This window comes from Lepidochelys kempii, chromosome 6 (genome assembly GCF_965140265.1).
Source record: "Lepidochelys kempii isolate rLepKem1 chromosome 6, rLepKem1.hap2, whole genome shotgun sequence".
Taxonomy (NCBI): Eukaryota; Metazoa; Chordata; order Testudines; family Cheloniidae; genus Lepidochelys; species Lepidochelys kempii.
The window spans coordinates 71204092-71230133 of NC_133261.1; the positions used below are offsets into that span (position 1 = coordinate 71204092).

At 44.1% G+C, this 26042-nt stretch overlaps 1 protein-coding gene across 1 annotated transcript in view; it reads left to right on the forward strand.

The window, feature by feature from the left end:
* SPTBN5 (spectrin beta, non-erythrocytic 5) overlaps positions 1-26042 on the forward strand; it is a 149910-nt gene that overhangs the window by 16513 nt on the left and 107355 nt on the right. The window contains exons 8-21 of the mRNA XM_073350339.1: positions 2336-2967; positions 3994-4132; positions 5200-5432; positions 6018-6171; positions 7180-7380; positions 8409-8576; positions 10471-10677; positions 16325-16537; positions 18771-18923; positions 19417-19547; positions 21238-21489; positions 22857-23144; positions 23938-24181; positions 25146-25285. Of these exons, the coding sequence (XP_073206440.1) occupies positions 2336-2967; positions 3994-4132; positions 5200-5432; positions 6018-6171; positions 7180-7380; positions 8409-8576; positions 10471-10677; positions 16325-16537; positions 18771-18923; positions 19417-19547; positions 21238-21489; positions 22857-23144; positions 23938-24181; positions 25146-25285 (3155 nt within the window). The remainder of the gene's footprint in view (positions 1-2335; positions 2968-3993; positions 4133-5199; positions 5433-6017; positions 6172-7179; positions 7381-8408; positions 8577-10470; positions 10678-16324; positions 16538-18770; positions 18924-19416; positions 19548-21237; positions 21490-22856; positions 23145-23937; positions 24182-25145; positions 25286-26042) is intronic.

The window sequence follows — 26042 nt, forward strand, 5'->3', positions numbered from 1 at the left end:
TCAATGTGACAAGACAGCCTGAGAGCAGAGGCTAAATGGGTGACCAGGATTGCAGAGGGAATCAATCAAGAGAGGTAAATCTCCCTTCCCCCACCCGCTCCAGTGACCATGCACTTATTAGGATCCTTCAGCCAGAACTGGGTGCGATGGCAGAACATACAGAAGGGAGCCCTGATGCCACGGGCTGCTTTTCCTGCACTAAAGGTTAGTGCTGTTTCACTCCTCTTTAAGCATTGGGACAGCCACTCTTTTCCAAGTACAATTTCTGATAGGCAAAAGCAGATTAGAATGTGTAGCTCATAAACCTTTATTCACTTGCAACACCTTCCTTATTAACTTAAGTGTCTGCAGAGAGAAGCAGATGGGTGCTGAGTCTCCATAGAGAGCAACAGAGACACAGAATGTCATTCTGCATTGTTTGAACTTTCATGCAGCAGGTTTCAGGCAATGTTAGCCATGGTATCTCTGGGACATTTCAGGTTTAGGGGTTACACAGGGCTGTGGGATGAGGAAGAAATGTAATATAAGGTGCAAAGAAAAGAAATAAAATGTATACATAAAATAGAAAGGGGGTTTTGCCTCACACTCTTGTTTCACAACAGATTAGAATAAAATCTTTTACTTCAGGAAAACTGAATCCCAATCCAGGCAACATATCAAGTGAAATAAATGACTATTGTGGTCTCAGAAAGAAAAGGAGTACTTGTGGCACCTTAGAGACTAACCAATTTATTTGAGCATGAGCTTTCGTGAGCTACAGCTCACTTCATCGGATGCATACCGTGGAAACTGCAGCAGACTTTATATATACACAGAGAATATGAAACAATACCTCCTCCCACCCCACTGTCCTGCTGGTAATAGCTTATGTAAAGTGATCATCAGGTGGGCCATTTCCAGCACAAATCCAGGTTTTCTCACCCTCCACCCCCACACACAAATTCACTCTCCTGCTGGTGATAGCCCATCCAAAGTGACAACTCTTTACACAATGTGCATGATAATCAAGTTGGGCTATTTCCTGCACAAATCCAGGTTTTCTCACATCCCCCCCACCCCCATACACACACAAACTCACTCTCCTGCTGGTAATAGCTCATCCAAACTGACCACTCTCCAAGTTTAAATCCAAGTTAAACCAGAACATCTGGGGGGGGGGGGGTAGGAAAAAACAAGAGGAAACAGGCTACCTTGCATAATGACTTAGCCACTCCCAGTCTCTATTTAAGCCTAAATTAATAGTATCCAATTTGCAAATGAATTCCAATTCAGCAGTTTCTCGCTGGAGTCTGGATTTGAAGTTTTTTGTTGCTAGTTGACATTTGCCATCCTCACAAAACCACTGCTTATTGTGGTACATTTTTCAGTCTCTGTTCAAGACAAGTTCAGGAGTCAGTGGCAAGAGTACTGCTAGTCAGGAACAAGGTGTTTCAGGCTGACCTTGGATAGAAAGTAGAACTGTCTGGGAAGTTTTCAACAAAATGTTGTTTTCATCGGAAAATGTTGATTCATTGCAACCTTTTTGTGGAAAAGTATATGTTTTGATGAAATTTTCCTTGATGAAGGTTTCTCAGGCCTTGCATGGAATTTCACATGGGGGGAAAGCAAGACACCCTCCCCCCCCCGAATAGCCAAGGCACTCACCTAGACTGGGAGAGACCCAGGCTCAAGATCCTTCTCCAAATTAGGCAGAGTAGGAGTTGAACCTGGGTCTCCCACATCCCAAGTGAGGGCCCCTAACCACTGACCTATGGGCTATTCTAGAGCACAAATCTCTATCACTCCCTCTCTCTCACTGCTTTTTTTTTTTTTTCCTAAAAAAGTTTTGCAAGGTCTTGGTTTTGTTCCAGTGCAGAACAAAAACAAATTCTGAAAACAGAATTCTTATTTTTCAGTCCTAGGAGGAAGCTTACATAGTTCTTGCCTGCATAATGCCTACCTCTCACAAATAGCTAGGACTGTCTGTAGCTTATATGAGCCTCAATATTCACTTATTTTTTAAAAGAAACTAAAATTAATATTGGCACATGAAATCACTTTTTTTTATCCCTTTGCTTAACATGTTTTGGGGATGATCATTCTGCTCTTACTGAACCTAGACTGGGAAGGAATCCTCCTTGTCTCAAATGTGATAACTGTCTCCATGCTGATATAATAACCTGAGGGACATGGCAGCCTGCTGTGTTAAATAATGCTTTCCTGGTACTGATGGTCACACACCAGCAACTCATTTGCATCCTGATTAAACTGAGTTTATGAGCATGCCACGTAGTTTTCTTCCCCTTTGCTTCATTATGCTGCTTAAATACCTTGTGTTTCCATGTTCGTGTTTCAGATTCTGTTCTTCCTGAAGGAGATTGATGACTTGAAGTTTCAGTATGAACAGATGATCTCTGAGCTCTTGAAATGGATTAAACAGAAAGTAGTAGAGTTGGACGATCGCCACTTTCCCAATTCCATACAGGACATGTGGATGCTCATGGCCAACTTCAAGACCTTCCGTACAGTAGAGAAGCCCCCCAAATACCAAGAAAGGGGCATGATTGAAGCCCACTTTTTCCACATCAGAACCAAGCAAAGAGCCAACAATCAATGGCCATATCTGCCCCCTGAAGGCAGGACACTGCAAGATGTGGAAAAGCACTGGGTCATTTTGGAGAAAGCGGAGCACAGCCGGGGAGAAGCACTGCAGCAGGAGATGCAGAGGCTGGAGAGAGTGGAACAGTTGGCCCAGAGGTTCCTGAAGAAAGCAACCCTGCGTGAGTCATACTTGGAGGACATGATGAAGGTGCTCGAGAAGCAGGACTTCCAGCCAGAGAGTGTGGACAAGATGGAGGATGCCACTAAGAAGCTTGAGGCTATTGTGGCAGATGTACTGCCCAGGGAGCAGCGCTTCAGAGCACTGGCTGACATGGCGGCTCTTATAACCCGAGAGAACTACCATCGCAAGATCCAGATCATGAAGAAGTGAGTCATGCTAGTGGAAATGGGCAGTCGTGGAGACTAAACAAGTTATGATACTAAGTGGATGTGGAAGAGGAGGGAATAGTTCAACAGCTCTATTCCACAAGAGTAGAGGTGGTCAGATTTCTCCCCCCCACACACACACACATGCTCCACAAAAAATGTAAATGAAAAAGTGTTTCATTCTCATTAAAATTTTAACTTTTTGTTGAAAAAAGAACCTCAAAAACTGGGGAACAAAAATTGGCTGATAAAAATACATTTTGAGGAAAGCTGACACTTAATGTGAAATGTTTGTTTTGTTGAAAACCCAATCTTCCATCAAAAGAAAGTTTCAGTGGAATATTTTCAGCCAACCCATCACATATCTCTTTTAGTGTGTGGTTTGAGAGGTTCAGATAGCCACAAATCTTCAGGTGCCTCTCTAGTTCCCAGATTGGGCTATAAATCTTGTGAGATCAGGACTTCTAAGATGATCAGTAATTCCTGGTTTGGGACTTCATGGAAATACTCTAGGAACAACCTTCCTGTGGTATTTTAGTAGTTGTCTATTCTAGACTTAACCAACGCCAGAAGCATGTGTGAAAATAATAAAATGCTTAACCAAACTCCACAGAAGTTTTGGTTTTGATTTGAGGTACAGTTTGAATTAATTTTTATCTAAGCTGAGTCATTTAAGGGGCCATCCCTTTTTTCCAACCTATTTACTGTCTCAGGCAAAAAGGACATGGGACATCAGAGATGAGAATCCATGCACAATAGTTCCTTAAACAAGATTAATGATTACATATTAATCAAAATATCTTCCCAAGGACCATATTAATTGAGAGGATATAGTGTGCTGAGCCATGTGACCAGTGTATGCTTCATTAGATGACACGTATACTGTATATGACTCTAGGAACCCTAGGTGTTCATTTAACTCTTCTAAAATTGTAAGCCCCATGTGTCAACAGGGTCTTTTCCCATGCTGTCCAAAGCATCAGATCCTTGTGGATGAGTCAGTCCTTTCTCCTCCCTTCTTTACAGGCAAGAGGACATTTCCCAACAGTGGCAGGATCTACTGGAGCAGCTCCAGAGACACAAACGCTCTCTGGGAGCAATGCAGGAAATTCTGGGCCTTCTGAGGGACATTGATACCATTACAGAGGAACTCAAAGGACTGCAGGTACCAACCCCTCTCCATCAGCATGTGGGCTGGGCACACAATTTGCACCACTACAAATATAAGTAATTGCAGCAGACACAGTATTCCAGTGACAGTTGTGGATTGCAATGTCTATATTGTGCTGGGAATTGAGCATATGGCTAGAATTTTCAAAAGTAGGCTGCTGAATCCATATAAAGGCACCTAAATAAAAACTGCCCTCATTTGCAGAAGTACCAATCACCACAATTAAAACGGAAGTCACTTAGTATAGGGGATAACTGAAGTTTTAGATCCCATTGTGTGGTAACTGGTAACTGCTGAAGGGTGTAATGGCAGCCACTCTAAATATGTACTTTTGCCTTGCCCTGTACTGTGCAAGAGAGAGAATATTATGGATTGTGCTGAACATGAAGTATAAAAACCGTTTTGTTTATGGATCCAGCAGTTTATGTAAAATTGTGAATTGCAAATTGGAGACGGTGACTAGCTATTCTGAATCTCTGAGCCCTAGCCTTTTTCAGGAAAGAAAATACTGTGTACTGGTCATTATTCCCACTAGCTGGACACTTGCCTCCAAAACCAAGCATGTTCCACAGAGGAAAACAATACAATTATAATCTACTGTGGAAGGGGAGCCTCCTAGATTTCTTCAGATAAAAACTGAATCAAGCACACTATAATGAGTCATGTAGGAGAGGTGTACTCAGTGGGCACGGTAAATGCTGGACATAAGCAGTGATTCTGGGAGTGAGAAGTGACTCTTGGTTAAAGAATATGACTACTTCCCCCACATCCACTGCAGCAGATAAAAGCTAGGGATTGTGGGTTATATCTTGTGAGTTTGAAGGAGAGGATTGGTTATGTATCTCCTTCCAATCAGCCAGTTAGTGCTTCCACAGAGTTCAAACCACACACCCATTTATTCATTTGGGTCCAATCCAACATCTGTCAGAGCCAGTGGGAGTCCTTCCATTGATTTCAGTTCCCTTTGGATCAAGTCCTTAGATCCCTGGATGGCATTGATTGCTCACACATAGGAGAGGGTGAGATCATAGCGCTGATAATTTCTCACTTTTGGTTTCTAGGCACTAGTGACATCTCAGGATTATGGGAAGCAGCTCTTGGAGGTAGTAGATTTGCTGCAGAAGCACAATTTGGTTGACTTCCAGATCACTTCCTATGATGATAGGGTGAGATACATCACCCAGAGGACAGCAGAGGTCACCAAGGGCAAAGCAATCAAGTCAGATGTGCTTCACGCCAAAACTCGGATGCTCCATCAGCTGTACCAAAACCTCATAGCTCTCAGCAAATCCCGGTAAGGCTCTCCTTGTGGTCTAGCTCTTTCTGGTTAGAATGGTGGATCCTTTTAAAATGGAGATAATGGGAGGGCCAGAATCTAGAATTTCTCATTTCTCCACATATAAAGCTATAACAGACCCAGCAGAGAAGGAGATAATCACAGAGGGAGCTGATAGAACCATAGCTTTCCCTGTGCTCGCTTTGTTGTTCAGGCTTCAAAACTGAAACTAACACATTGTTGCATTGGGGTTGGGGGGAGAGCTCAAACATTTAAAGGGACAGTACATCACACTGACCATAAGGATCATCAGCTATCATAGACTGAGAGGGAACTTCAGTGTGAAAGTTCATTCCTAGTTGCTTCTATGTGATCTGGACCTGATATGGCTGATTCTCTATCTCCTGGGTTGAGAGGGGAATTTCCTTTTGGCTTCCTCGTGTTGTCCACCCATAACTCAGCCATGACTCGGAGGTACCATGGGAATTCAATCTCTGAATTTTCTGCAGTGCTGAAGCCCTTTAATTAATCTATTCTCTGTTTCTACGTTGTACCTGAAATCCTAGCACTGACCGAGCTGTATTGCTTGTTGCCTTGTGTTAGACAATCCCAGCTACAGGAAGCGTTGAAGCTTTTTGAGTTTTTCCATGACTGTCAGGAAGAAGAGTCATGGATCTCTGAGAAATGGCAAGTAGTGAGGACAGCAACATTAGGACGAGATCTCAGTCAGATTATTGCCTCCATTCAGAAGCACAAGGTACAGTATTTTGTTGACTGGTGTCTGTTCTGTATATTGAATCTAGTCTTTCATAATTTATCTAAACCAATTGTCAGAGCATTTATGCCTCAAATTAAGGTTCCTGGCTGGCTTTTGGAACCTGAGAAATCATGCATCTTAGGGATCCCTCACAATGGGGGACAGTCCTATGTTTAATATGGGATTGTGGATGTGCAGAACAAGCAGAGTGAAGCTCAGTGTGCTATCCATTAGGCCATTTTGGTGGATGGGAGAAGAAGATGGTTCTTATCCACTCACCCTTCCCAAAGGAGGTACACGGGGAGAATAAGTAGAGTAGACATGCCATAAATGAAGGGAAAATGACTGAGCTGTGGTAAAGGAGGGGTGGGAAACCCTAGAATAACATTGCTGGGACCTCCCAGAAATTTGCTGCCAGCTCTCCCTGTGAACTGGACACAGGTTGAGGAGAAAAGCTTCATTTCATGAAGTTCCATCTCGTTGATGACGAGAAATCACTGTGGCAAACAGACCTGAAGACTTGAAAAGGCAGTTACAGAATTTAAACAGCAATTTCTGACGTGCAGCTCTTTATAAGTAGGAAGTCAACAGTAAAGGCATGAGAGCATGTCCATGAACCATAAGATCTCTAGAGACGTGTGTGAGAGAGGATGAGTGTGTGTTGGGAGTGGAAGACATAAGGCTGCCTACTCAATGGATGACAGCTCCCCCAGAGACCATCCTGTATAGTATGCTGCTGGAATGGGGAAGGGAAGTATCTCAATGACTATCATTAGTACAATAGTTGGGTGAGTGAAAAAGAGGTATTAGGGCTCAAAGGACAGTGTTAACTATGGAGAAAGGGGCAGTGTCCGAATGGAGGGAAAACAGAATCATTACACATGTTAGTTTTATAGTATCTGACAGAAGAGTCTGGCAGTGGGAAAAAGCCACAGCTCTCCTAGGACAGGTCAGTTCCTTGAGCCTGTAAGTCTCCACTACTCATTATCATGTCACTTTATTTGGCAGGCTCTAGAAGTCGAGTGCAACTCCCACAAGGCAATTTGTTCCAATGTAGTGAGGAAGGGCTGGGAGCTAAGTCAAAGGAACCACTCAAACCAGAGGGATATCCAGATGCAGACAGACAGCCTCCAGAAGCTGTGGCAACAGCTCCAAGATGAGGTGGCCAATCGTAAAATCCGCCTGCAGGCAGCTGCTTTAATCAAACAGGTAAACAAGGCTGCAGTTTTTGCATTTTGTAACAGAAAGAACAAGAACTCATTCTATTTCTGCTTGTGTCACCAGATTGGGATTTATGTAACGAACACAAGAAGAGTCTGGAAGCAATAAGCTTTGCTGGGGTGAAACAAAATATCTTTCAACTCACATGATATTAATCAATTTTTTTTTTTATCAGAGTGCTGTGTCTCTCACTTTGTGTAGCTCACAAGTCCTTCTGGTCTTCTGTAGGCAGACACCAGCTGTGTGTCATAACTGCTGATTTCTGTTTTCATTTGGCTACTGTGAAATGTGCCCCAAACACTATATTCCAGATTCTGTTTTCCTTGTTCCTTAGCATAATAACTGATACATGCAGACTTTCTGGCTGTCAGCTATTCTGCATGTATGAAGCACTGGGAGGGAAATTTTGACCTTCAACTCTGAAAATTCAGGCTCCCAGCATTTGAGATCAGACTCATCTCTTCTGCAAGCCAGCCAATAGAGGGCAGTGGTACCTAGCTAGTTGAAAACATATATATTGACATTCATTCTCAGAAATACTAGAGTTAAATAACTTTAAAAAAATCTGGCGTGTGAATCAGCTTCCTTGTGGGTGAGACCAGGGTGACTGTCTGACACTCTTTTTCTGTAGAAAAAACTGGGATCAGTCCCAGTTCAGAACTCATAGACTCCCCCATTCTATCCGTGAAATGCCCCGACAAAGAGCCAAGCCACCAGGCCATCCAGGCTGCTGATAATGGTTAAGTAGGAGGGTCCTTTTGCCTTTTGAGTGGCTTCCAGGAAGCTTTCTTTCTGACTGGCTTTGGGTCTGCTCCCATCAATTGACCTGTGTTGATAGAGTGAGAATTCTTCTGTTTTCCAAAAATCTCCGAGAAACAGATTTAATGGTGCATTAGAATATTGCCTGCTGTATTTATGTTTCTGATTCAGCACTGCTGTAGCCACTCTGCTCTACCTGGCATAATGCCATCTGAGATAGTTACATTGCTAACTTCGCTGAATTGTTGTACATTCAGTGCAAGACTGCTGCTGAGCCAGGATGTGCTGGATACACAACATATGAGAAATACGTTGTGAACATCATGCAATGGATGAAAGTCTCTCCTGAGGAGCCTCAACTGAACGAAGAATGGGGGGATTTTTCAAAGGCACAGTGGCAGTTAGGTACTAAACTCCAATGGGAGGTATAGATCTAGCTGCCATTTGTGCCTTTGAAAATCTGTCCCATAAAAAAGAAATATCAGGCCACAAAGCTTGGATCCTGACTGGAGTTTCCCCAAAGTATGAGGAGTGATTAGTGTTGTTAGATGTTTGGCTGCGTGTGTGTTCTCTGTGTACTGTCCCAGCTCTGCACAGATAGTTGGCACAGCAGACCTCGATCGAACTGCCCAATAACCACAACCTCGGTTCGTAGCAAAGGCACTTGGGCAGGTTTATTGTCAACGAAGCACGGTCCTAATGTCCTGGCTCATTGGTTACAGGTACACAAACACATTGTATGCCTATTGCGATGGACTAGATCAGTTAATGGCGTGACTTTCCATTATCCCCTAGGCCAGCCAAAGACACTCCCTCTGAGATACCTCTTTATACACTGATACAAACAAGTTACGTATAGCCCCTCTGACGTGCCTAGGTGCCACCCTCTGACGTATCTAGGTGACACCCATTCATAGATATTTAGGTCAGAAGGGACCATTATGATCATCTAGTCCGACCTCCTGCACAATGCAGGCCACAGAATTTCACCCACCACTCCTGCAATAAACCTCTCACCTACATCTGTGCTATTGAAGTCCTCAAATTGTAGTTTAAAGACTTCAAGGAGCAGAGAATCCTCCAGCAAGTGACAATCAAAACATCTCTATTCATCATGCTGTCATCCGGACCTTATCTTTGGGATCGGTCAGCGTGTGCCTGTTATCTTTGGGGAATGTGTTGGTCTTGAGGTGTTCTGGTACCACCCTTCTGAAATGTGTTTGTGTAAGGGCTCTGTACCTAGCATTTCTTAGGAATGTCTGTTTCTGCAATATCAGCCCTGTTCTTGCCAAATTCTGTGAGCAGGCCTGTCTTTTGCTCACAACCTGGCTTTGCTTTATATCAGCAAAGCTTTAACCACTACTTTAGCTCAGGCCTCATACCAGGCCTCTTATACAAGGGCTTATGTCTCAGGCCCTCTTCCTACTACAATTAGAACTGGAACTTTGGTTTGGTTCCATCTCTGATTTAAATACACAAATGCACACATTCAAAAAGCCACTATAAAACCATAATTTACCAATTACACCATAGTATCTCAGATTACCCAATAATAATGTTTTCCCTATCCTTTTCATTCCCTCTCATATTCACACAGAAGCCTGAACATTTCCTTCCTTAACAGATTTTGTTCTCTTTGGTTTGACAAACACTGAATTATTTCCTGTTTCTAGCAGTTTTAAAACTATTATAGCTTTGTCCCTCCCCCAGTTTTTTTGGGGGGGGAGGGGCGGGAAGGGGGTAGTTTAAATTATTTTTATAGTTTAATGTCTTTTTACAATTACAGCCATATAAGATTGCACCCAAACTTTTCCCATGAATTGCAATTTGTGAAGGCTGCTTTCTGTTAGAGAAACTTACTCTGTATCCTCATGATCTATCATTAACTTTTGTGGAAAAACATCTGTTGTTGAAATTGTAGGCCATCCCTATAGTCTGGAAGTATGCTATGTATTATTGATTCTGTTAAATGACAAAGTCTGACTACTGTCTAGTAACAAAGTCTAACTACTGAGTGATTGACTTGGAAACTGGCTAATAAGATTAATGGAGGAAATATTTGGGACTAATTTATTTAATTGTGATCCTGTGAACCATATTGGTGCTAAGCTTGCTGCTGAAATATAATTGGGGTTTCTAAAGAAAGAGCCACCTGATGTGTAATGGTCCTGCTTATATGACCTGCGTCTGTGTTATGATTAGCTTCAGTTGTCTGATGCAATTACTGCCCTGTTGACCATTTGCCAGAGGATGGACTGTTGGATGTGTATCTCTTAGGGCTGTTTAATCAAACATTCTCCCCACCTGTGTTCCCTTCAGTACTTTGTTGACATTGATGAAGCAGACTCATGGCTACGGGAGCGGCAGCCCCTCCTGGCCAGTAAGGATTATGGGAAGGATGAGTCCAGCGCAGAAGCCTTGCTACACCACCACTTGCGACTGGAGAAGGAGATCACAGTCTACTGCTTGGAGATGAGGCGCCTGGAAGAACAAGCTGGTACTGTAGCAAAGCAGGCTCCATCTGCGGTATGTGGATATGAGGTTGTGTCCCTCTACTTCCCTTTGTTTTTATTTATTAGAGCTGGTTGGAAATTTAGTGAAATTGAAACATTTTGTGAAAATGTGTCAGTTTTGACAAAACTTCACTGAAAAAAGCATGTAGATAAGGTCAAGATGTTTCAGTCTTTTTGGAATGGAATGTTCTGATTTTCCAGGTCAAAATGACTTTTCATTCCTAATTGAAATGAAAACAAAGTTTTTTGAAATGTTGGAATTCCCTGCTGAACAGAAGAGCCTAGATTCAATTAGCTCTCTTAATTATACATGAGTCAGGGCCCAGTCCCCTGGCTGTCGCTGATGGAATCCTAGAAATACAGTTTTTGGTCATTTAGCACCAAGACTGGCTCATCCACATCACACCTCTCTCCTAGCTCTCACAAATATTCTACACCTCCCCACCTTATTATTTACTTCCTACTGAATCCAACTCTCCTTCCAAATGGCCGTTATACACCACCCACTGCCTCCCTCCCTGCTTTTCGCCAGACTCCAATACTTCACTTACTTTAATCCTCTCACCTGAGGCTTCTGTAATCATCCTGGGTAAATTCAGTTTTTATGTTTGATTCCTCTGCTTCTTGATTTGTCTTGTTAAACTCATTTGATCTTCAGCTGTGGTCTGAATCCCCCATTCAATATTTTGGCCGTAATCCTGATTGTTACCTTTCAGATTTCTTTATCTCTGAACGCTCTCTCTATAACAATGAGATATGCAAGATAAGCAACTATTGCAACTGCAATTAGTAGTAAGAGCTGGGAACACCATTTTGTGACCCTCCCTGTTTGTTCCTGCATTACTGGTTTTTAGAGGGAGCATGTAAGTTCAGGAGCCCACAGATGTTGATCAGTGAAGGAAATACAGACGCGCTGATTTTTTTTAACAGTTGATTGTTTGCTGGTTCAATAATTTAAGGACCATAAAAGTGAACCTCTAATGCTTGGCTGTACTTGCTGCTCCCATTCAAGTTCTGAAAACATTTGTTTTTAATCAATATAGTTATCTGGCCCCTAAATTAATTATTACATTATTGACAAGCATTCTTGGGAATTGTAGCCCTAAATATGCAAATCCCTTGATTAAGTTTAGGAATGTAATTTGTGTCCTGACACTTTTGAAATTCACTTGTACTCTTAAGTAGGTGGTTTGCCCCTTGGGTCTGCCTGCTTTGTTCTCTCTCTTAGGTGCTCAGTAGTCTTTGCATCTGCAAGTGTCTAGCTATTGAAAATACATTGACAGGTTGTTAGGGCTTGGACTGGGCCTCCCCCCCCCCTGCTAGAACAGGACAGCCTGGTGTTAACTGACTGAAATGCCTGCCTGTGGGTGTTTTCTGCCATTTTTAATTATTTTCATTGCACTCGTTGAATGGAAGCTGCACTACAAAAGCACCAGCAAGGGCAAGGGCCAGCTGCCACATAATGCTGCCCAGTTCCGGTGACTTGCGACTGATGTTGAGTGGAATGTGGCGGCCCAACTACACCTGTTACGGTGTGGACTTAGTGAGGAGGTAAAGGAATAAGCAAAAGGAAAAGAGGTGGTGAACCATGGTGCCGCCTCACCCAGACACCAGGCTGAACGCTCCAGCACCTACCCACAAACCAGTGCAGGTTGGTCTGGTCTGCAAAGCTTGACCCTGGAAGAAAAGGAACAGTGACAGCACAATAATTTATGCTTTTATTGCAGAGCACCGGCATGTGCTCTTACTTCTTGCCCATTGCGGACCTCAACCAGCAAGGAATCAAGAAACGAGTGAACCCAGGCTGTATGGAGGGGTCAGCCTGGGCATCACCAGGGCACTATGCTCTGGAACTACCCCCAAGCCCTTGAGGGAAACCCAATCTTGGACATGCAGTGCCTGCCCACATTTCCAAGTACAGAGACTGTTATGTACCATGAATGGAGCCAAACTAGTTCCCCCTCAGTGGCCCTGATTGATTCAGGAGCTCCGATAATTCAATAGATGCTGAAGACACTCAAACCCTATAAATGCCCCTCTGTTTAACGCCTAGGTCAGTTCTCATAGAGATGATAGATTTGACACAGGAAACAGGACCCCTAGAGGCTGTACTCCACGGATATCAGGATGTACTAAATTCAATGTGATTCGTTCTCCACACTTCCCCTGATTCTCAGCATCACCCAGCTGGATCAGCCCAACCCTTCTGTGCTCTGGTGAAAGAAAAGGATCAGTTTCCCTCTGAACACTGCTGAAGGGTGAGCCCCAAACCTCTGGTCCCAGGCTCCTGCAGATGACCAGAAGTGATGGCACCTGTGGGAGAACCACAGATGATGGTGACCAGAAGGAACCATTCCTAAGCCTGAGTTCCCGTCTCACTGATGAGTATTAGGATTCTGTGGACGTCTTTGAAAAGAAAAATGTGGACATGCTACCTCCACATTGGCACTACAACTGCCCCATAGACCTGCAGCCCTTCATGTGCACATCAAGTAAAAGCCTAAAGGCTCAATCCAACACTTCACGTCCCCAGTGGGGCCTCTGGTCCTTTTCAATAAGCAAAAGGATGGAACGCTACACCTCTGTGTCACTAACATGCCCTAAACCAAGTGACAGTCCAAAACTGGTATCCCCCGCTCCTAACTTCGGCGTTTCTATAGTGTGTGATCTACCGGAATTTTCACCCAACTGGACCTCGGTGGAACTGTGGTGGGAACTTAAAAACTAGTGCACATTTTGAACCCACTCTGGGCACTTTGAATATTTAATAATGCCATTCAGTCTGACTAAAGCTCCCGCGACCTTTCAACACTTTGTGAACAATGTGTTTAAAGACATCCTGGACCAGTATGTAGTCATCTATCTTGATGACATGTGTCTGTTTTCAGAAGACCCTGAGCGGTATTGTTACCATGTTCATTCCATCCTGAAAAGACTACAGAAGCACAGCCTGTATGTGAAAATGGAAAGTGTACCTTTTGACCCCACTGAACAAAATGATGACATATTAGATAGAGAACTGGTCACAATTAAATCAGCCTTCAAAGAGTGGTGCCATAACCTTGAAAGAGCCTGACAACCAGTTCCAGCCTCTTCGGACCATAAGAACCTTGAATATCTGCGTAAGCTTGTGCCTTGAACCAAAGACATCTCAGGTGGGTATTCTTCTTCCCTTGGTTCAATCTCAACATCACCTGGGAATCAGGAATGGGAAAGTCAATGCCTTATCCTAAAAGGTGGAATAATACCACAAAGGTAAAGAGCCTAACCAAAAACCACCCTCTCTCCTTAAACCTCACAACTTCCTTAGTGCCACCATACACCAAAACCTGATTCATCTAATCTGATCCACTTCTCAAGGTGATCTGTTAGCCCAGAAGGTGATGGAACAACCTGAGCAAATAAGAGCTAGAACCAAAATGCAGTGTTCCACACAGGATGGGATCACATATCTCAATGGGTGCATATCCATTCCACCAGGGTGCCCCTGGTTAGAAGTGTATCACCTCTGCCATGACAATCAATGGTGGGCCATTTTGGCCACCTTAAGACTTTCTACATGGCTCCACATTTCTTCCAGTAGCCCCAGGGCTATGTTGACTCTTGTGACCTTGTGCATGCACCAAGACACCCCATTCTGAGCACCTTGGCTCTTTAGTACCCTTGGAGATCCCACCTAGACCCTGGGCCTGGATCACCCTGGATTTCATAGCAGAATTCCCTGACTCTGATGGCCACACAGTGGTCTTGACTCTTGTTGACCAAAATGGCCCACTTCATCCCCTGTGACTGCCTGCCCTCTGCCGAAACAACCGCTCAACTCCTAGTGGTGCATGTTATCCTTTTTCATGGGCTTCCGGGCCATGTCACCTCAAACCAAAGCTCACAGTTCATATCATGCTTTTTGTGTGAAACACTCCAATTACTGGACTTTGCACTTTTACTTCCTCCCCTTACTGCCCCCAGACAGATGGGCAGACAGAGAGGGTGAACCAAGTACTACAGCAATACGTAAGGTGCTTTGTTAACTACCATCAAGATACGTGGTTCCTCCTCCTGCCTTATGACAAGTTGTCATTACAACAACACTGATCATGCCTCCATGGGGTAGAGTCTCTTTTTTGCAAATTACAGGTTTCTTACTTGCTTCCACCTTGTCTTGTTAGCAACCTCCCAGAACCCAGCAGCTTCCAACTGGATTCTGTGAATTCATCATATTCTGGAAGACCTTAAGGACCACCTCCATGATGCAAAAAAGCACTACAACGAGTAGGCAGACCATCAGTACCAGGAAAGCCCAGCTCTCACAGTGTGCCAAAAGGTCTGGCTTGCAGCTAAACACCTCTGTATGAACAGGTTATCCCACAAGCTAAACCACCAGTAGCTTGGACCATTCTGGGTTTTGTCAGTATTCAAATTGCAGCTCTCTCACTCCCTTAAGATATATCCCATTTTCCATGTTTCCCTCCTGAAGCATTCCACACAGAATCATGTTCCCAGCAACTCCCCGCACAGGTCCAGGTCCAAGGGCACAAGGAATATATAGTCTGCCCTGTCCTCAGCTGTAAACTGCAGAGCGGGAGACTGTACTACCTCATTGCCTGGGTCCTGAATTGTGCTCCTGGGAACCTGCTCCCCATGTCCATGCCCCTGACCTGGTAAGAAGATTTCATCAAGACCATCCAAGTGCCAACATGAAGGAAGGGTGCCCTCCAAAAGCGGGGGAGAGGCAATGTAAAGATCCATGGGACAAGAACCTGAGTCTGTGGACCCTGAGACAGCTGACATTCCCACATTGCCACCAGGAGCCAATGTAGAACCCCATCCAAAGAGCATTATGGAGATTAGGGGCCGCAGGAAATACCACCCAAAGGATCCAGTGTGGCAGTACTCTGCATCCTTTTAATTGGCCCATGCTCACTATTTAATCCTGGAGGGTGCCCCATAAAGTTGTCTGGGCAACCCAGCAGACTTCTGCCTTGCTGTGACTCCAAACCTCACCTCGCTTTCTGATCTCCAGCCACTGACCCCAGCCTGATTCTGACCCTGACTCTTGCCTATTGATCCCAGCACTATAAATTACTCTGATCCCTGCTTGCCAGCTACTGCCTCATGGCCATCCTCGACTTGTGGACACAAGCGCAGCTGTGACTGCTAGGCTAGATCGCCCACGCCCTGGTCCCCTGCAGTTATGTTCGTGGTATATGCATAGAGATGTGAGATAAAAACATAAAATACTCTTGCTGGTAGGTTGCCATGTAACATTGCTTCGTTTCTTAGAATTCAGAATGATAGATAACACACAAGAACCCCAAAACAGAGTGTGATGACAAAGCTGGGTGCTCACTTCAACAGAGAGGCACAACTCACCCCTGCTTACTCTAGGCTGGCTCTCTGCAGACTGATTCTGAACCCACACTTCCCTACACAGCCCCCTGCCTGCAAACAGGACCAGGAAAATCCCTGAAAATTTAAAGTGATAGATCACAATTGTATCATAGCGTTCAATGCATCACACAGGTGCATTTGCAAATTGCAATATCTAACACTTTGAGTCAGGCAGATCATTTTGAAAATTTAGTCCTTTAATTTATCCTTAAGGTCAGGGGCTCCAATTATCCAGTGTCACAGACTGATTTTGTTGTATTTTGCTTTAACAGGTGATATCAGTGCCGGTAGTGAAGGCTCAGGTCCAGAGTAGCCTAAACCAAAGGTTCACTATACTACCATCAAGCCGCTCTGTGCGCGGGGGAACCCCGGAAATTGGATTTTCTAAACCACCTGATTCAGATCCTCACTTTATTCCAGAGAACATCTGGAGGACCCAGAATGAAATAAACTTGCTTTATGAGAATCTTCAGACCATGGCTGAGGTATTGTACCTCTTTCAATACTTTGTGCTTGTGTAGCCTGTCTTGGAGATTAATCGTGGGATCTAGTGTCATGCAAAGCCATGTCAGCATGGATTCACCAAGGGAAGGTCATGCCTGACTAATCTAATCGCCTTCTATGATGAGATTACTGGTTCTGTGGATGAAGGGAAAGCAGTGGATGTATTGTTTCTTGACTTTAGCAAAGCTTTTGACACGATCTCCCACAGTATTCTTGTCAGCAAGTTAAAGAAGTACAGGCTGGATGAATGCACTATAAGGTGGGTAGAAAGTTGGCTAGATTGTCGGGCTCAACGGGTAGTGATCAATGGCTCCATGTCTAGTTGGCAGCCGGTGTCAAGTGGAGTGCCCCAGGGGTCGGTCCTGGGGCCGGTTTTGTTCAATATCTTCATAAATGATCTGGAGGATGGTGTGGATTGCACTCTCAGCAAATTTGCGGATGATACTAAACTGGGAGGAGTGGTAGATACGCTGGAGGGCAGGGATAGGATACAGAGGGACCTAGACAAATTGGAGGATTGGGCCAAAAGAAATCTGATGAGGTTCAATAAGGATAAGTGCAGGGTCCTGCACTTAGGACGGAAGAACCCAATGCACAGCTACAGACTAGGGACCGAATGGCTCGGCAGCAGTTCTGCGGAAAAGGACCTAGGGGTGACAGTGGACGAGAAGCTGGATATGAGTCAGCAGTGTGCCCTTGTTGCCAAGAAGGCCAATGGCATTTTGGGATGTATAAGTAGGGGCATAGCGAGCAGATCGAGGGACGTGATCGTCCCCCTCTATTCGACATTGGTGAGGCCTCATCTGGAGTACTGTGTCCAGTTTTGGGCCCCACGCTACAAGAAGGATGTGGATAAATTGGAAAGAGTCCAGCGAAGGGCAACAAAAATGATTAGAGGTCTGGAACACATGACTTATGAGGAGAGGCTGAGGGAACTGGGATTGTTTAGTCTGCAGAAGAGAAGAATGAGGGGGGATTTGATAGCTGCTTTCAACTACCTGAGAGGTGGTTCCAGAGAGGATGGTTCTAGACTATTCTCAGTGGTAGAAGAGGACAGGACAAGGAGTAATGGTCTCAAGTTGCAGTGGGGGAGGTTTAGGTTGGATATTAGGAAAAACTTTTTCACTAGGAGGGTGGTGAAACACTGGAATGCGTTGCCTAGGGAGGTGGTGGAATCTCCTTCCTTAGAAGTTTTTAAGGTCAGGCTTGACAAAGCCCTGGCTGGGATGATTTAATTGGGGATTGGTCCTGCTTCTGAGCAGGGGGTTGGACTAGATGACCTCCTGAGGTCCCTTCCAACCCTGATATTCTATGATTCTAAAGTGTCGGCAGGTGTTTTAACTTCCCTTGCTCAGCTCTGACAATGTGCTGCAATCCTGAACTATGCAGCCCCTGAAAAGACTGCTGGCTGTGCTAAATTGTGTGGTGCTTTTCTGATTTTGACCAACATCATGTCAGCAGTAGGAGAGAAATTAATCATGGATGACATTCAAAACAGTCAGAAATTTCATTTAAGCTTTGAGTGCATTTGGTTCAGGTTTTATCCAGTCTGGCTTGTACATCATTATGTGAGAATCACAAATTAATTTCTGTGATCATCACATTTTCCTCCCAGTTCTTATATTTTTTGGAGAGCAGCTTCCTTCTGCATCCCCTTGACTTTACTGGAGTTTGCCTATTACAGCAAGAGACCCTCTCCTAGGTCGAACAAACATGGGAGGTTAACTCTAAGCCTTGAGGCTGTAGTGGCAAAGACTGGACACTTTAACACAGATGTTCACAAAAGACCATTAGTTTTTCCCTTTATTCCTCTGTATCCTCAATCTCCAAGGGGTCCCGCCCAAAAAGCTGCTGTGTGAACCCTCCGATTCCTATTTTTCCTGCAACCAGTGCTTGTGCATATGTCTAGGATTAAAGAGGTAATGCTCCCTTTGTAGTGTTGACTTGTATCTTCAGTCAACCAGCACACACCACTACTAAACTTTCTGCTTATCAGGTGTTGTGAGCATCAGTTCTCTGATACTCCCAATTCCTGTTGCCCAAGGAACAAGTATTCCAGGCTCAAGATGCCAATTTGTATTCACTGTGTGTTAGCAGGGAGAACTACCACCAACCTGCCAGGTTAATCTGTATGCTTTAGTTCTTTAGCCATGGGGATCTCTTTCTGCAAAAGGCCTGTGTATCACAGTATTCAGTTCTCCATCTGTTTTACAGCACAGGAAGAAAGGTCTGGAGGAGATGATCCGATTGTACCGCTTCTACAGCTCCTGTGAAGAGTTTCAGTCTTGGATGGAAGATAAGGAGAAAATTTTCCAGACCCTTCAGCCTGAAGCAGACAATGTGGAGGTCACACAGCAGAAATATGAGGTACCTCATCTCTACTTGGTGTAGCTAACTTGTAAAACAAACTGACCATGGGGGAATGGATGTATGTGAGGAAAGGAGGACTCCAGAGAAGTTGCTTTCAACCTTTTTTTTGTTAACTGAATTTTAATCCATAAGGTTTTGTCTATACAGGAAAGCTTTTTCAGTTAAGCTAAGGTGTGAATATATAACTGCAGATTTATACCAGAATAAGTTGTCCACATGTCTGTGCGGTGGGATGGGATGTATATTATACCAGAATAAGTTTATTATGTATCTATGGGCTCAGAGGGAAAACCATATAGGGGAGTATATTCTGTCAAGAGATCGCTGAATGAACAGAGAGAAAAGAAATAAATTGGATGTCAAAGCATAGTAGATACACAGATAGAAGGTGAGTGAATACAACAGCTTGTGGAGCACTTTTTGCATAGAGATGCTGAGTTTTGAGTTCTTCACTCCATACATTATCCCTGTATTTTTTTTTCTGTTTTAGAGCTTTCTAGTGGAAATGGCTGTGGGGAAAATCCAGCTGGGAGAGATCAAATGCCTAGCAGATAAGTTTGCAAAGAGCAGTCCCAGCAAACAGAATGAAATCCAAGCCCACCTTAAAGAGATCAGTAGGAGGTAATGCTCCTGATAGAATGGGGAATCACCCCATCAAGGACTTTTCATGCCCTGCATAAACTATCCTGGAGAAAATACCAGTCTGAGATGTTTTGGCACACACAACTGACCTGAGATGTGAAGATAGAGGGTTGTCTATGGAAAGTTGATGTTTGTCACTGCAGTTTGCATTTACTTCACCGGGGAAGCTTTTACCAAACTGGAGATGTAAAATCTCTCTTATCTATAACTTAACCAGCTTTAAATAGAACCATTTGCCAAGAAGAGATGGAATCAAAATCACTAGAATTCTTTGCATCACAGCTTAATGCACACCTGCTGGAGATGTTCTAATAAAATTAGGATGATGATAAGAGGAGAAGCAGGGGGTGGTCTACGTGGACTGACTGTGGGGTTTATAGTATTATGACAATTGTAATGGAAAGTCTATCCTCTGCCCTTGGCAATCAGTCATTGAAAAGAACAAATAGTTTCTACAGGCAGGCAAGGAGCTCCCTTTTCCATGTGAGACCATCTTGCACACTGGACACCTTAATCATCACTTGGCCACATGTAGTCATCACTTGGCCATATATGTGCCTATTGTATGCACCTAAATGCTGATTTGAGTTTCTACATAGGGAGTGGGGCCATTCTGTTTACGTGTCCCTGTTTGAAAATTGGATCTTATTGTCCCAACAGTTACTGGCTGGAGATATGGGGAAAAAATATAAATCACAAGAACTATTGCCAGGTCATGGACACACTCATTTTGTCAAGGGGTACAGCAGATGCTTTGAGATCTGAGGGCTTTTTGTTCATGGTCCAGTGGAAAAGATTCCTCATAAGTCCTTATCCCCACCCGAGCTTCAGGGAGCAAAGTGGGGGCAGGTCTGAATTCTGCTGCAGCATCCTAAAGATGGTACATACTCCCATCTGGGCATCAGGGGAGATGCCTGACCCTTGCACAGAAAGGAGAAGGGGTGGAAGTCTCCTTGCACCCCTTGTACTGTGATACAAGAATCAGACTGACAGGTCCTAAATGAATGGATGACGGCAGGTAAAATATACTTTGGAATAAGTCTGTTTTCATTATATTTAAAGTAAAAGCAAGCACATCGTGGGATAGTCAAATGTCACAATGGGCTCTTCTGTTGGTTCAGCCTGTGCTGCACGGCTAAGTGTGAATTTGAGCACCCAGAGGCAGGGGTTAGGATGTCCTCCTAAGGCATTCAGGTTTGAAAATTGTAACTATAAGAAACTCTTTGCTTTTGTAACGTGTTTCATATCTATTTTTATATGGACTCTTGGCAGTCCCAACCGTGGTCAGAAACGTCAAGGCACGATTGGATCCTTATTTTGATTATTTTTCTTGATTTGCATAGTCAACAGTGTGACAGCAACTTGCACTGGGTGCAGGAGAGGAATACCACCTTAGAGGGGAAATTCATCATGTGTAGAGGCTGAGCACTAGTCCTATACCCCCTTTAAGTGCCAATACAATCTTATTTTGAAGATTGCTGTGGTATATAAAGAGAGCATAGAGTTTGTCTCCTCCACCCCTCCCCCCGCACAAAGATGAATTTTCCCATAGGTGATTTTTAAAGGTGCATGCAACAAATCCGCTGGACATTTATTTTCCCCCCATAGGCAAAGACACTGTGATTTTAGTGTCTAGATACAGCTGTTGCAGTTGTTTTTTCACTCCTAGATGGGGGCGCCTGGAAACTCTGAAGGAGGAAAAGGGTTCAGAGCTGATTGGGGTGGCTGATGTGAGGACATTCCTCCAGGACTGCCAGAGCACTAGAGGGCTACTACAAGACAAGCTGGTCCATCTCAGGGATTTGGAACCTGGAAACACACCTGCCGTACTGGAGGCAAATCGGCGCAAGCTGTTTGCTTTTGACAAGGAGGTCATGGTGCTGGAGAGGAAAATTGAATACCTGAAGAGTGTGGCCCAATCGTAAGGAATCAGCCATTTGTTTCTGTATTTTTGCCTAGTGATCTAGTTTCATATTTGAAGCAAAGTGTATAGAGTATATATAGTTGTGAAAGGCTGACTTACACTTGCCTTAGGTCAGCCTCTCGTGCTAGTGCTCTCCCTGTCTGGCTGCAATCACAGCTCCTTTTCCTCTTTGAGTGAGATCTTCTGTCCTGGGTAGAATTGGATGAATATCTGAGTGACTGGCTCCAAACGTTGTCTACAAAGAAAGAATCCCTACATTATGAATGGAGTAGCATAAGTCTTTATTGATATTGAATCACTGAGCTATTCTTCCAACTCAAATCCCCAGCACGTGTAGTGGAATGTGGTGTATAATGAATTATCAACGCAAACCACAGTCCCCACTGAGTTTGTTCTAGACAATGAGTATTCCCTCTCTTTGAATTTAAGGACACCTGCAGTTCAGGTTGTAGGACCATGAACTAGGATTAACAAACACTATTTCAAGATATGTGTATTCTTAATGAGGTATTATTGTGTAATCCCCCAACATGGGGTATCCTTGAGAGGCATGAGATGGGGAAAAGAGGATGAAAGAGAATTAGAAATATAGGGCATTTGTGTATACATTTTAAACTTTGGTTTAACACTTCTAATTAAAAAAAATCTCCTTGTGTGTTTACAATGTCCGTCGCAACACACCTGTTCCACTCTGTTAGGCATGCCCTGTTCAGATCTATAAATTAGAAACATTTCAGTGAACTGTGAAATTTGATTGGCTGATCATCCCTATGTGTTTTATGTTATGTGAAAAGGAGCATGGGGTGTAAGTGTGCTTTTCCTGGACTCTGGGACCAGGAAAGACCAGGTAATTTGTATCCTCTTGTGGAAATTAGTCGTACAATATCTTTGTTACATACAGATCAGAGGTGATGTAAGACATCAGTGAAACCAGCAGTGGCTGGGGAAAGGGTACCAATACTGAGTCAGACTATAAAAAGGCAGTTTATTGTCATTATAAGGTTATATCTTTGAAGTAAAGGTAATGAATTTCTTCATGTGATATGCTAGCTTTTGGCACTCCTAACTGAAGCCAGAGAATTTTAAAAAAAAATAACACAAAACATTTTGATCCTCAGTGATAGAATGCCCCACTGGTGCCTGTAAAGTCTTTTGACAGGATGCATTTCCTGGAGGACTCTATGATCACTTTGTCTATGCTGTTTACTGCTGATAAGGAACATTAAGTGCCCGAACTGACCTTCTTTTCGGGAGGAACCACTAACAACCCAGTCCCATTGACTTTAGTGTCAGCTGGGTCAAGCTATAAGGCTCATGTTGTCTCTGAAACTAAATTAAGGATGTTGTTTGGTTTCCTTGTATAGGATTAAGGACACCAACCCTGCAGAGAGCAGGGCCATCCAAAAGCAAGTGGAGAATATGGAGAAGCTGCTGGCCACACTCAAGTCACAGACTAAAGAGAGGGAGACAACCCTGGAGTTGGCACAGAATCAACAGGCTGTCCTGCAGGACAGCCGCAGACTCCTGCTGTGGGCAGATGGAATCAGGGAGAAGCTGGGTAGTATGGAGATGGGCATGGACGTGGCTTCTTCAGAGCAGTTGCTGAAGGAACATCAGGACCTTCTGAAGGAAATTCGCACTCAGAAGGAAAGGTAGATGTTTGCTTTGAGAGTGAAGAAGGAGGGTGAGGTACTGCAGCTGCAGCACCAGGGAGGCCTGGAGCATACCCAGAAAACAGATCTGGAAACATAAACTTGGTGTGAAAATGGTGCTTGGGATTTATTGAAGTGCATATAAAATTTAGCATGAAGAAAATAACAACTGACTGTGCACATAACCCAGTTAATTTCCCCATATCAAATGAAAGTGTCTGCTAACCCAAAGTCTGACTGCAATAGCTGCCTTCTCCCTCACCTGGATGCTCAGCAAGGAAGAAAACTCACTATTTAAAGTCCTCAGGCTTCTTTTCCTTCCCAGGTCACTTCTGCCAGAACAATCCAATCACTTATCCTGGGTTCTCCCCTCTCCTGTATTTTTATGAGCCAGGCCTGCCAGACTCTCAGGCCTCCAGCCCCATCTCTCATTTTACAAAAACCCGGAGACACAGTGACTCTTTCTGTCCCATGTAATGGCTGGCCACCTGTTTTCTTGGGCTCTCAAGCCAACAGAGAAAACTCCTGGCCACCTCAGATGTACAACCCTGAGCAGCCAACCCCTGCACTTCCTGGCAGACTGTAAGTGAAGAGGACGTTAATAGGGAAAGCAATGGGTAACGGCAGCTCTGCCACCAAGAAAGCAAGGAATAGAGCAGCATCAGAGAGAGAGAGAAAGGTGGGGAAGTTATAGGAGGAGGAAGTTATTTATTCTTTTTGCTTTGCCAGGAGAACACCAAGCTCAAGTCACCTCCTACAGTAACTTGTCCTCTTTCCTTCTGACTCTGGGCAGGTTTACGCAGCTAGAAGAGCTGGGACAGAAGGTAATGTGTGGTCAGCCCAGCAACAGGACCCAGGATGTGCGCCAGACCGTGGAGAGGCTTACCCAACAAAGCAGTGAGCTGGACGAGATGTGGGAGCAGCGGAAGAAGCAGCTCCAAGACAGCTTGGAACTGCAGAAGTTCAATAGGGAAGCAGATCGCATCAGTGCAACCCTCTCCAGCCATGAGGCTTTTCTACGAGTAGATGATCTTGGGGTATGTATCAGAACAGCCCTTGTTGTCTCCTGCTCCCACTCCCCATCCAGAACAGTCTTGATCCATAATGACTCCATCAGAACAGAGATTCAATGACAATCGCTGTCCTCTGGCTCAAAACTGAGAATTTCTAGCCAAGCTTAGATTGGTTGCAGCATTTCTGTAACAGTGATGTGTTACTGTTCAGAAGCTGCACACGCAGGGCCTGGTTCTCATTTACTCATTTCTTTAAATGAGAAGCAGGCTCATAACTGCTAAAAGACGCTAAACCAAGGAGCTGTAGTTGTGACCCAGAGGTGTGTTTGTGCAGTTGGGGTGGAATGCTCTGGTTAACCTTTTCACCATGCTTTCTCCACTGTTCCTTCTACCTGTACACTGCCATTATCCCTTAGCGTGCTATTGCAATCAGTAGAATATTAGCAAGGAAGTAATTGGTACATTCCACACCAATACTCAACAGCAGTCAGCCAGGGGAAAGTTTGTAATGATCTCACCTCCAGTGGAGAGAGGCTGGGAAAGAGGATATGAGTACTATTAACACCTGTTGGAGGCTCACCCTTAGACTGGATGATAGAGCTGTTACGAGTACTGTTAGAATCTGAACTGCAGCCTCCTCATATCTCAGAGACTGGTTTGCTGCAGTTTGTGGGTAACCAAATATATTATACAGTGCTTACGCCAGGGGGGCACCATGCTGCTGCGATTAAAAGATGAGGATAGACTCTTAGGACAGGAGAAAACATGAGAGATAAGGGATCAAGCAAGGCACAGCTGCTCACTTGTTCAAAGCCCTGAAGGTCCTCAGTGATGTGGAAAATCTACAATACATACTTGCTTCACTTGGGGGGAAGGTGGAGAATAAGGACTTGCACAAAGGCAGAAATAATACCATCTCCTCCACTGCCACAGAGGGAGCCATATTACAGAGGTGAGACTTGATCAAGTTTTCTTCCCCCCACTCCAGGACAGTGTGGATGCTGTTCACAGCCTTCTCAAGCGGCATGAGGATTTTGAAGGACTGCTGATGGCGCTGAAGCAACAGGCTGAAGTGATGAATGAGCATGGGGAGAAGCTAGTGAAGAACAGGCACTTCGCTTCTTACATGTGAGTTCAGAGCCATTTACACTCTAGGTAGAAAAGAGGAGGAAGACAAGAGATTGACTCCACTGAAGACATTTAATTTTTACAAACCATCATCAAGTGTCGTCAGAGTGAAACGGAAGATCCTCTTTGAGCCAGCAATCATACCAAATCCCATCAGTCCACAAGCTGTGGTGTTCTAATTTGGGTGGAAAAGGATGAATTCTTTCATTTCCTTCCATGCTGCTTCTTAACATGGAGAGAATGGCGCCGGTATTGCAAAGAGATGCATTTCCTGTACTCTAATGACAAGGGTAACACTTTCAGTTCAGAGTGCCATTTTTGGTACAATAATGGAGAATACTCCAGTTTTTCTCCTTGCATTTTATACTACATGTGCCAATAAGATCTTGTAGTCCCTTTTAACCCTATGGTTCTATGACCTCTTTATTGAAGAACTCATTAAAATTCTCACATAACTGTGTGTTCCTTGCATTTGAGAGTATCAATAATATTTAGTATGAATACAATAGATTTCAAATCACTTCACAAAGGAATAACCGTTGTAATCATCATGCCTGATTCTCATCTAACGTAAGGCCCTTTTGCACCACCATGGCACTATAACATGGCCTTAAAGTGGGAGTCAGTGTAATTCATGGCTCCTTTAAGGTACTAGAGCGTGTAAAGGGGCCTTAGTGTAAATGAGAATTGGGCCCTGTATGTTTAGAGAGCACAACTGTTTGAAGGTAAGAGTGCTGGGGGAAACTGAGAAGCTACA